Source organism: Vidua chalybeata, chromosome 1 (assembly GCF_026979565.1).
Source record: "Vidua chalybeata isolate OUT-0048 chromosome 1, bVidCha1 merged haplotype, whole genome shotgun sequence".
In the NCBI taxonomy this organism is placed as follows: Eukaryota; Metazoa; Chordata; class Aves; order Passeriformes; family Viduidae; genus Vidua; species Vidua chalybeata.
The window spans coordinates 136,828,884-136,841,753 of record NC_071530.1 but is presented as its reverse complement, the minus strand read 5'-3'; the positions used below and the strand labels follow the sequence as shown (position 1 = coordinate 136,841,753).

The 12,870-nt window shown below is 35.4% G+C and overlaps 1 protein-coding gene across 3 annotated transcripts in view; it reads left to right on the top strand.

Moving 5' to 3' along the window:
- CSMD3 (CUB and Sushi multiple domains 3) overlaps positions 1-12,870 on the top strand; it is a 587,056-nt gene that overhangs the window by 505,795 nt on the left and 68,391 nt on the right. For all 3 annotated transcript variants that reach the window (XM_053944919.1, XM_053944910.1, XM_053944900.1), the window contains 4 exons: positions 3,001-3,189; positions 3,585-3,731; positions 6,242-6,430; positions 11,658-11,843. In XM_053944919.1, the coding sequence (XP_053800894.1) occupies positions 3,001-3,189; positions 3,585-3,731; positions 6,242-6,430; positions 11,658-11,843 (711 nt within the window). The remainder of the gene's footprint in view (positions 1-3,000; positions 3,190-3,584; positions 3,732-6,241; positions 6,431-11,657; positions 11,844-12,870) is intronic.

The following is a 12,870-nucleotide window of genomic DNA, read 5'->3' as shown; positions in this document are numbered from 1 at the left end:
GGGCAAAGTAAATTAATTGTGAATAAATCTACTAAATTTACAAGTAAAACTTTGATATTTTACTGTTTCTTAGCATTTTCTAAAATTATAAAATTGTGCACAATATAGATGTTAAGAAATTAAACATTAGTATATTAATTTTTAGGACTTTATTATTACTATAATATTCACCTAAGCTTTCAGTTGAGAATTAAAAAGAAAGTTATATAAATATACTCTTTGCCTTCATTCCTGGAAAATGGAAAGCTGGAAGGGTCTACTCTTACAACTGAATAAGCTGTTTTCCCCTGATTTTATGGACGAAACTATGCTGAAGTCAAAATCATTCACAGCACTGAGTGTGGTTCTTAAAAATTCAAAATTAAATTGAAATGTGAGCTTTGTAAGAACTTTTACACTGATAATTTCTGAAAATCCAGACAATTTGTTAGATACAAATGTGTCTAGAAATAACTTCCAACACCCCAATTTAAATTTAATCCTTTCTTGGCAGATATATAGCATTTAATAGGTGGAAAACCATAGTAACCTCCAGGCATTGTTTTAAATGTTAAAATGATGTAATATTAGATAGGAAAAATGGAGACATATGTGCTGATCCTGAAGTGTTCTCTCAGTGCATGTTGCTGAAGGCATATTTGAATTCAATGCAAGACTCAAGACAAAACCTCAAGAATGATGACTTCATTTACCATAGCTAATCTTTTATCTGCCAGATATGAATGCTAAACATTGGTTCAAATGCTAAATATTAAATCAATGCTCTTATAATTTCTGTTTAAAGCAGAATGAAATTAACATGGTCTTCAGAGTTAGATTCAGAAAATTAAAAAGAAATTTGCAAAAGAATTTGTCAAATTGTGTTAAAAATGACCAGTCCTACTGGCAACCTAGAAAAAAAAAAAAGCATATTTTCTTTTTTCTTTATTAATCTGATGTCTAAGTTTGAAGATCACAATATATGTTACATTTCAGTAATGAAAGATGAATAGAGAGCTTTGTGGAATCTGAAGGCAGCAAAAATACATGCCAAAAAAATTCTGTATTTCATGATTTTACTATATCACATTGGTCTATGGGTAAGCTACCATACTTCATTGTACAGAGTATAACACACTACGGAGGAGTCACTTTCAAGGAAAAGTCTCAGTTCTTCTGTTGGTTCATATTAGTATTAGTTTACAAATTCTTTTCACTGGGTAGAGCATTTTTTTTTTACTTAATACTGTTAATTCCTGATGCTTTAACCTTGTGCATATGTTATATGCTTTAGCCAGTATAGTGGCATACAATTTAATTTTTCTTTAATTTTTGGCTTGAAATAAATTGATACCTACATTCAAAATTAATCCATAAGTAAATCTGAAGAATGCTGCTGAGCAAAACTTAAGTAACATAAGAATACTATTAGTCTTGAATCTAATATATTGCAGTAAAGATATACTAGATAAATGAGGAATTCCTAAAAAAATTGACGCAAACTATATTTAATATTTATTTGGTAATTTTAGTTAATACAGGTTAGTTTACATCACATTTAGTACTATTTAAAGCTATGTCACTTTTTTTCTCCATTTTTCTCTTGTGTGTGTCAGTTGGATGAGCATTTCTTAAAATTCTTGCAGATTTCCTTTAGATGTGAAAATAGTCACTAAATTCCACCAGTTTAGCCAATTTCTATCATCTTACTTAGTTAAAATAGAGTATTGTCCAAGCAAAGCATGAAACTTAGCCTTTAATTTTCTTTCAAATTAGCTTCTACTTTCAGGATAAAATGAAAATTTCAGAGTAAGAAGATTCAAACTATATTTTGCATAATAATAAGGGGACCCTGAGAAAATTCTTGAATGGTATCTCCTAACTGTATACATTTTATGTATACAGAGATACATTTTCTCTGATTCACATGAAACTTAGCTACCCAATTCTCAAAGGAATCTGTTTAACAGAAACCATCTTTAAATTCTCTATACGATTCCTGAGGGTTCTTTAGCTGAAAATTCTGGAAATAAGGACAGTCTGTAAGGCAAAACCAGCTGCAAATAAATGAGTGTAACCAGATTACTCTTATAGTCTTCCTGCCACATATTTTTTTATAAATATATGTCTGTATGTATGTATAAAGCTGAGAGGATTACTTTGTTCATTTTCTTGAGATATGTGTCGCAAGTGGTATAGCACTGTGGTTTGACAGCCAGATTCCAGCCATATGAGATTTTTTAAGTGGGATGGAGGTGCTATATTCAATCTCTTCTTGAGTAATTGAAACAAACACAGGACATGAGAAACAACTTTTGAAGTTTAGTAACTAGATGGCAATTTGCAACTGATATACAAATATTTTTAAAATACGTGGGCAGATGCAGTTTTTCAAGTTCAGTTTGGATGAGTTTGCAGAGGGTTAGACTAGATCTTCAAAAGTCACTTCCAACCCAAATATTATATGATTCTTATAAAGTTTTTTTATGAAGATAAATACTCTTTTTCTCTCCCTTTCTCTGCTTTCCTATGTTCTTTCCAATGACTTTTTCAACATAAAACCTGATTTTTGTAATTAATGAGACAATGTTATTTCCAGTGTTCTTGAGAAAACTAAGATCCTATTATTTTTCTTGTGTAACTCAGGACTAACTCATTTTCATGAAGGAGTTAGTTGTCAGTATAAAAAGATTTCAAAGCTCTTGTTTAGCAGTGTTAGGTTCTGAATATACTGAAGGCATTTGTTCATATATTATGAGGCAAACATATTTTTTGAAAAAACTTCCAATAACATGATAATGCTAACTATTTCTATTTAATGAGATAGTTATTCTTGTAGACCTAGTGAATCCAGATAAATGCAAAATTAAATCCCTTCATCATATTTTAAATCACCATGTTGCTCAATTTAAAGAAATAGAATGAGTAATGCAGTTCTTTAAAACACAGGAAAATCTCGTCAATCACATTAAATAGAAATAATGGGCTTAAGATTTTTTTGCCTATTTTTCTGTTTCACAGTGCTCTGTCCAGCCAACGAAATGCGTCTGGATTCAACAGGCGTAATACTGAGCCCTGGATATCCTGACAGCTACCCAAACCTCCAGATGTGTGCATGGACCATTACTGTGGAAAAGGGTTATAATATCAGCATGTTCTTTGAATTCTTCCAGACAGAAAAGGAATTTGATATACTTGAGGTTTTTGATGGTAACTGTAGGATACATAACTTTGGATGATACCTTTTCTATATAATTGTTTTTTTATATTGCTTCTGTCTAATTACTATTGTTTATGCATATCATAATTTTTCAGTATAAAAAAATCTTAGGCAATTATTTTGATTTGTTATGATAAAAAGAACTGTTGGATTACTTTATTTTAAAATTGCACTGCATACTGTACTTAGAAATAATTTTTGTTTTGAGCAAATATATAAATTCCAGTTATAACATATTTCAATTTTTTAATTAAAATTAATTTGCCATTTGCTTGAAGAATGTTTTGCATATATGTTAATTGTGTGCATATGTTTTATTGTATGTTATTTTATACTTTGTAACTCCTTTATTCCTTCTGTTTTTTTTTTCTTTCTTTGTACCAAGGACCAAATAGTCATAGCCCATTGCTCATATCTCTCAGCGGGGACTATTCATCTTCTCTAAACATCACCAGCAATGGCCATGAAGTATTTCTCCGGTGGTCAGCAGATCATGGCACCAATAAAAAAGGTTTCAGGATAAGATATATAGGTATGCAAATATGACTTTTTATAATGTGCATAAAATTTCAATGTGCAACAATTTGGTTATGTGAAAAGGGTAATATAAGCTATGTTTGGCATCCTTAATTAACCAAACTGAAAGGAAATCCAATCTGTTCTATATATATGAATCTAATGACCCTCATCTTGGGCGGAAAAAAATCCCCACACATGGGCTCTGTAGAGAATTAATAAAAGACAGGGCTTTGAAATGGCATAAGCCTGTACTAAAGATAAAAGAAGCAGCTTTCCCCTTCTAGCTCCCATTTATTTGCACTTGGGCACCTCTTCATACTGGGGTGTTTTTCTAACAAGATCTTTGTGTAATTCATCATTAAGAGTTTTGGTGGGACAGGGGAAAGCATTGCAACAAGGCAGGAGTGAACAGCTAGAAAGTGGAAAAATATGAGACCCTGAAGGGTTGAGCTCTTTAATTTAAGGTTCAACAGAAGCAGCAATCAACATCAAAAGAGATAAATTAGTATGTAAAAAAGCCAGTATTTTATGTGTTATTAATTAAAATTAACATATTTATGAATAGTGTATGGAAATGGTACCTGACAAAGTCAGATTTTACAAAAATTGCTTTTAGAGAATTATTATATAATATTTATTTTACTGGAAAGTATTTTAATTAGTCAAGCTAAAGTAGATTTGTTGCAATTTACAGCAATTGCACAAATCTAGATTTGATTTTTTTATGATGACCAAAGATATGAAATACACACAAAAAAGAATACTGGGAATGGTATCTGTAGATATTAGAGAAGTTATTGGCATAACAGCTGTTGTATTTCACAAGGTGGATAAAGAAATAATAAGTATAAAATTCTTTCTGCTGAGGTTTTTTTTTGTTTTCCTCAGTTTTTTGGCTACTTCACAATTGGAGAAAAATAATTACAATCATATATACCACAAAATCATATCAGTTCCATCTTTCCCTTTAGGAGAGGACAGTTTTCTCAGACTTACAATGTTTGTTGTTTATTAGCTAAAATTCGCTGTTTACTAGGCTTAAAATAATATATGCTATCAATTTTCATTTGCTGTAGTCTGTTTTGGATCTGTTAAAAGAGAAAGAAGAGAAAATTCTTCAAAGTCTTTCCTTACAGGCAGTGAGAGAACTGTTGAGAGGTAGACAGGAAATATTTTCTAGTGGTCTGTTTCACATAGCAAATACTCGTATGTCTCTGTATCTCTGGTTCTTTCAAAAAGTGTAAGTCAGGAGACATTTAGTGTAAGGAAGAAAATACTTTCATATTATATGGACTGAAACATATAGCAGTAGTTCTGATTCTGCTCTTTGCTTTAGTATGTTTAATAAATATTTTTTGGTAAACAATCAGCCATATGACTCCATTCTGGTCAGAGGAAGCTTTTATGTGAGAAAAACATTGACCTGAAGTAAGACATGAGATGTGGAAAGAGCGAGTGAAGCAGCAATTCTCTATTTTCCTGAGAAAATAAATATCAAGATATCAACATTTCTTCAAAGCATAAAGAAAGCACTTGGAAACAAATTCCAGCTAAGTTTTCTTTCCTGCAAAAAGGGAAAACAGCCTTTATGGTTAGCAGATTAATCAAATTAATTAATTAATTAATCAAATTAATCAGAGACCAAGTTAAACTTTTACACAATCAAAATTCATCTTTAAGTGGTTACCAGCTTGTAAGAGCCTTCTGGTCCACTCCTATGACAAGATAGCCAAACCTAAATTACTTGGTACTCAATAACCAAGGGAGATAATGGAAACATCATAAGTAACCAGTATTTAGTATCAGAGCTGTTAAGTACATTAATAATTTCAGATTACAATAACTGTAACTCTTTGAAATATTTTTTGCTCTCATAGTGAGTTATGATTTTTTTTCATTGTTTTGAGATAAGACTTCTGTAAGACTTAATGTGTTCTAAATAAATCAACAACTAAAAGCAGATTCAGTATTTTTGCCATGGATTTGTGGTGATAGTCATAAATATCATTAAAATCTATTTTAAATGTTTTACTTCAGTTCAGTGTATCACAGAACTTAAATGAAAGAACTTTTTTAGGACCAGAAAAAAGGACTATTTAAAAAGAGTTATGTTCAGGATGCACTAGTTTTTTCCCTCTTTCAAAAATTTATATACTACTGAAATGTACACAATTGCAATAAATTTCATCATAAACTAAAGTTCAGTAGTTATTTGATTTAAAAAGAAGATGGTAAAAAAACCCCAAACCTCAAAGCTATAGCCAATTATAAAAGTGAGCTATCACTATTTTTTTGCAGTCTAGTGAAACCTGAATCTTGTAAATAGATTATAAAGCTCTATTTTTATCACCTGTATATTTTATGAAATTGGTCAATACATGCATTATCATACATAAATTACAACTTTTAGCAATATTTTCTCAGTGTCCAATCAGATGTCCACTGAGTTCAATAAGAATTTCTCAAGAATTACTATGTGAATTCTGAACACATATTTTATTCCTTTAATATTTATGTTTAAAGCTCTCTACTGCAGCACCCCAGAGTCGCCCCCGCATGGTTTCATTGTCAGTCAGACAGGCGGACAGCTCAACAGCATGGTCCGCTGGGCTTGCGACCGCGGCTTTCGGCTCATTGGGAAAAGCACTGCCGTGTGCAGGAAGTCTCCATATGGGTATTACTCATGGGATGTTCCAGTTCCAGCTTGTCAAGGTAAATTCTTCCGTTAAAAAAAAAAATACACTCAAAGAAACTTTCTTTTTCTTTTTCTAATGTAAACCATCAGTTTTTTGACTTAAAATGAATAGGAGGGAAATGTGTCTCTGCTGCCGTGCCTACCCTGAACCTCCCTGGGTTCGCCTGCCCAGCCGAGGCACGGTCAGCAGCGGGGGACACTCCCCTGTTTCTGGAGGAGATTTGGGGAGTGGCTAAGACAAAGTGCTTCGCTGTTTGCCTTGTTACGAGGAGAGGCAGCATCCGAGGAGGTAATGAGGGAGTCAACTCAAGGCCAGGGAAAAAGTCTCAGGTTTAATGCAAGCTCTGGGGAGCTCTGAATGCCATTGTCCCGGTAGCCAAAAGTGGCCTCGATGCTCTCACAATCATCTTAAGTACCAGGGCAGTGACAAGGGGGAAGGGACGCCCACCACCCAATGGGGGAATTCGGGGGAGTGGAAGGCAAAAGGACAGACAGACATGTTGCATCCCGGGGTTGAGTTTAGATTAGGGGTTCTGATCTATGTTAGCTAGCCGAGTCCTGTGTACCCCTGTGCACCCCCTGTGTTTCCCCCCTCCCCACAGTGGCTCACTCCAGGCTGCCTGCCATTGGAGTGTTCCCCCGTCACTCCTGTGATCACTCCCGCATCCAGTCCCAGGAGTTTGGTGTCTGTCACCCCGATCCTGCAACCCCATTCTCCCCAGGGCCCCGTGTCCGCCCCTGCTGTGTTTTGGTTGATCACCGTCGCCACGTCATCGCCACGGCGCCCATCCCAATTGGGCAGGAGGGCGTCTTCCCTCTCTGTCACACCCCCTATATCATCCCGCTCCTCCCCAGTCCCGGCGGCCACTTCCCCCACATGGAAGCTGTAAGCAGGGGTCACAGTCTTCCCGCCGCAGCTCTCCGTGGCCAATAAAACCTTCCTGCCTACCACGTGGGTGATTTGGTCATTCCTTACCTCTTCACCTCGGACCCTTACGCGGGCAAAAAAACCCAGCAAGCCCTGACCAGCGTGCCGCTGCAGAGGCACGCAGGAGAGAAGTGGTGAGCCCGAGCTCCGGAGGGAGGCTGTGCCAAAAGGCGCCGGAGCTGCCCGGAGCCAGGAGGAACAACGCACCACCGCACAGACACACAAAACAATGGGGAAAGTTTAAGGCCCTGGCCCTCGTCCACTCATTCGATGCCCAAGGTGGAAGATTTTGGGAGAGTGGGATTAGGAGCTGAGTGACTGACAAGGTACCAGGGAGGGGACAGGGGAGTGACTGAGCATTTTCAGGGAGATTGGTGCTGGGGGAAGGGTGGGAAAGCTCAGGGTGTAGCCATTGGGAGACAATGGGGGGGTGAAGGGGCAAACCATTACAGGACTGTTACAAAGAGATAAAAACACAATACAACATGTCGCCGTCATACTTTTGTGGTAAAATTTTTCAACCTCATAAAAACAAATGCACTTTTAGGAAACCGTATTTAAAGAAGAGGTAATAAGACTGACATACAAAAACCACTGCTTTAATATTTAGTGAAGAATGTTTAAGAACTTTATTTTGGTCCAATAATAATTTCTGAAATTTCACATAAGTCTTCAAAATTCTTGTGTTCTTTGAGAACTAATATGATTAAGGTTTTCCAAGGCCTCTGTATATTTTTAATGTATATCTTTGGAACTGGAACTATGTTCCAAAGTTTGTGAAAAAGGAATATATTTTAATGTTTCAGTTTGATTAACAATGTTGTCCAAGCTGACATATAGTTACCAAACATTTCTATGATAAATCTATTTTTAGGGAATTTTGGATAGCTCCTATTTGTCATTTTTTTTCCTGTCAAAGTATCTGATGTTTTAGAACTTTTCCTGATTATTTTTACATTTTCCCCTAATTAAAAAGTAATTTTCATACAACCATACAAGTATTTTCTTGGAAGGGACCTTAAAGATGTAGTTCCAATCCCTCTGGGATGGGCAGGAACACTGTTCACTCGACCAGGTTGCTTAAAGCCAGTCCGACCTAGCCTTGAACACTTCCAGGGATGGAGCATCCACAACTTCTCTGGGAAACTTTTCTGTGCAAGTTTCCACAAATATGAAATTCAGTTCAAAGCTGCTGTAAACTAAAATGTCATTGGGTGACCTTTGGGAGATCTTTTATTTATTTAAAAGTCTGTTATCAAGCCTTGATGGTTTGCATCTTGTTTCTTAAAAATGTAGGGTTAAGGGACAGATATATTTTTCTTGTGCCTTAAGACTGACTGTTAACATGGATAATATGACTCAAAATTTATCAAGTCATTAATGGAGATTTTTTAATACTGAAGGAGTAATTAATTTCAATGGTAGATATAGAACATCTCAGGTTGCAGGTAGAATGTATCTATTTTACTGACTGGTAAAAGAGACAGGATATGAATATGTGCGTTATGTGAATAAACAATATTGTAGAATTTGTTGGTGCTTTGGATTGCAGTCAACACTGTTTACATGTTACAATTTTTTTGCAAGTGGATATTAATTTTATGCACTGCTGAATGCTGGCCCTCATGCAACACAATGGACATTGTTCAGGCAACTCTTGCAATTGTCTCAAAGCTCTTATTATCATTAACGTGCTTCTGAAGGAAGAGGTTATGCTAAGCCAGTTATGCAGTGAAGAGTGTTACTTGGTTAGACAAGCATATTGTTATCACCTTGGAACGGATAAATTTGCCCAATCTGCAATCCAAGCTATTGAGGAATTTAAGAAGTAATAAACATGGTCACATGTTTTCATTCTAGTGTCACAGAAATTGTTTCTTTCTTTGGTGATGGTGAAATAGTTTTATCAGATGTTCAGTAAAAGATGGAAGGTGAACATTCTTGTTTAATTAACTTGTCACTTTTTATCTCTCTGGGGTCATGTTCTCATACCCTCTAAAGCTTTGAATTCAATTATAGTTTTTTGGGGTCTTCAATTTCTTAATCAAGGTTTTCTTACTTTTTTTTCTAAATGTGTGTTTGTCTCTACTTGCCAATAGATACTGTGACAGTCATTAGGTATATGTTCTTATGGTTGCCAAGATAGGGTGATAGCAAATTAAAAATAGTTTTCTGTGATCTTTTTGGCTGAATGTGTCTGCACTGTGGTTTTTCTTTTTCTTAAATTTCCATGTCATATGCAACGGTTTTATTTATGGCAATGCAAGCATATTTTAACATTGATTCTTACACCTCTGTTCTGCAAGTTGTTATAGGATTGGTGCTTTCCCTGTGTCTTAGCTGTGATTATTAGCTTTGGTACTGTGCCACACAGTTGTTATATTGCTTATGAAGCAAATCAGTTTTATGTCAGATCAGCTCCCAGTAGGGGCAAAAATAGATTGCACTCTTTTTTTTCCCAAGTATTTATACATAGTCTGAGAGGATTAACCTTCCTGTGTGAGCATGATAGATACTTTCTTAGGGCTCAAGATTTGACTTCAAAGTAAGGTACTTCAGACTTAAATGTCTAAGCCCTTTTTTTCACTTTTTTTTTTTTTTTTTTTTGGATCTGACCTACATTAGATATATGGTTTCAGAATGTAGAAAAGGGTTCATTTTTATTTTTAGTCCCTAAACAGACAGAGAATTTATCAGAACCACATCTTCTCTTGGTACATTATTTTTGTTAAAGAAAATAAATAAAATGGTAGCTTATGCATTTTTTTTGCAGTTTTCACCTTTCTTCTCTAAGAGGTAGAGGAGCCAGCAAGGAGAGGTGCTATGCTGGATCTTTTTCTCAGCAACAAGCAGGGGCTGATGAGGAATATAAAGCTGAAGGGTGCAGTGACTGTGAAATTCTAGGGTACAAAATCCTTAGAGAAGAGAGAAGGGTGGATGCTAGCTAGCCTTGACTTCAGAAGAGCAGAATTTGACCACTTCATGGATTTTCTTGGTAGAGTACCATGGAATAAAGCCTTATATTTAAGGCTTTATATAGAAAAGGTAACTGGTATAGTCAAAGGATCACTTCTTCCAAGCTCAGAAATGTTACATCCTCAGAAATGTTGTCAAAGAGAAAGTCAGGTAGAAAGTTCAGGACACCTGCCTGGATGAGCAAGGAGCTCCAAGACAGAACAAAATACAAAAACAAAGCCTAGAGAGGGTGGAAGTGAGGACAGGCATCCTGGGAGGAATACAGACAAGTTGTCCAAGCAAAAGACTTGATAAAATAAATCTGCCCATGTTTGTCAAGGGCTAAAAAACCAGCTCCTAAAGATACATTGGTGATAAAATGAAGACTAGGCAAATTGTGGGCCCTGTCCAGAAGGATACAGGAGACCTGGTTATATGGGACATGGAGAAAGCTGAGGTACTCAGCAGTGGTTTTGACTCAGTCTTTGCTGACAAGTGCTTCAGTCTCTCTTCACAAGTCACAGATGACAAAGATGAGGACTAAAAGAAGCCTACAGGAAACCTGGAGAGGGACTTTTTACAAGGGTATGCAGCAATAGGATAGTGGGAATGGCTTTAAAATTAAAGAGGATCAGTTCACATTACACATCAGGAGGGAATTCCTTACTGTGAAGGTGGTGGGGCACTGGAACAGGTTGCTCAGAGGAGCTGTAGATGCCCCATCCCTGGAAGTGTTCAAGTCCAGGCTGGACTGGGTTTTAAGCAATCTGATGTAGTAAATGATGTTCCTCCCATTGCAGAGGGATTGGAACTAGATCTTTAAGACCCCTTTCACCACAGGCCATTTTATGATTCTATGATTCAATATTTTCAAAAGGGTATTTTCCTTCTGCTTTCCAGGTGGAAAATATAGAATATTGAAAGGTCATTTTAGTGATTTGCCTGAGGTCACAAAATAAAATTGATGGAAGAAATCCGAACAGAAATCATATGACACAGAAACACAGAAAGAGTGTTTCTCAGACTGGTGCCTTACTGATTCAAGCATGTTGGTCATATTTTTTTCCAGATATTTTCTATTCCCTTTTCTTTATTATCATCTGCATTTTGAATTCTTAGCTGCAGAGTTATGAACCATTATTCTTATTTTTTTTACTTTCTCCATCAAAATGCATAAGCTTTATTGGACTCAATTCCCTAAAATTTTAAGAAAATTTATTTCCATGCTTAAAACACACATTAATGAGTTAAAAATTAATTTTTATGAATTTAAGACTAGTGATTTTGCAATTCATAAGCTCTCTGAGGGCACTGGAAACTTATATTGAAGACATAAAATCTTTGTCTTTCTCTCTACTCAGCAATATCTTGTGGAATTCCTAAAGCTCCCCTAAATGGTGGGATATTAACTACAGATTACTTGGTTGGCACCCGCGTTACTTATTTTTGCAATGATGGATACAGGCTATCGGCCAAAGAGCTTACTACTGCAGTCTGCCAGCCCGATGGTACCTGGAGCAATCACAATAAAACACCTCGCTGTGTAGGTGAGTAACATGTAAAAAGTCTCTGGTGAGTAAAAACCTGTCTGTACATTTTGTTATTTATCTCTGGCACAAATTTTCACATGACTTAAAACTTTCATCTCCAGGTTACTTTAATCTATTAATTATTTGCTGGTATTAAATTATTATGAAACACATATATGTACATATGTACATATGTACATATGTAACTAAGACGTGCTGAAATTTAACAGCATAAGCAGAATAAATATGCTAGAGCTTATAGAATACAATCAAACTAATAATTAATTTACAGTTCCATCAAAGTTAATCACTGCAGAGGTTTTCTACAAAAGTCATCTCTTCAGTGATAGCTGCACAATTCATGTACTGTTAGCAAACCCTTTTTACTATCCAGAATTGCAAAACCGGTGATAATTGTTTGAAACTGCTGCTTATTATTTATATTAATCCCATTATAGTCCTACACCATCTAAACTTGGGGGAACATCACTGCAGGGAAAATGCATTTAACTCCCAAAATGAACTGAGTATCAGCAGTTACAAATGGGATATGAAAACCCAGGTGATTGTAAGAGCAATATGGGGTTGTCAGTGTCTCATGCACATTCAGATTTGGTTTATCTCACCCAATTAATTTTGGAAATGAAAGCAAATTAAGACTGGAGTGTTTTTTCAAGGATTTCCCCTTTCTCCTTTTTTTTTTTTTCTTCTTGTTCTTGAAAATTTCATTCTGCCATGATTTTTTCTCTTTCTGAAGAACAAATGAAAATAGAGAAAAACAAAGTGGGGCAAATTGTTATGCTTCTTATACTATTTTTTATTCTATTAGTGTTGTAGATTGTTTTTTTGTTCCATTTCTGGAGGAAGAACACTTAGAATTAAGAAATGAGACAAAAATATATAGCTGTTGAAAAAACAATCTGTATATGGATATTATTTCTTCTGTCACTAGCATGCAGCCTCTCAAAGAACTCTTTCATATTGAGTTTACTTGTGTAGAAAAATAATTTCTCCATTTAAATGCACTTAAAATTTTAGTAAAGAT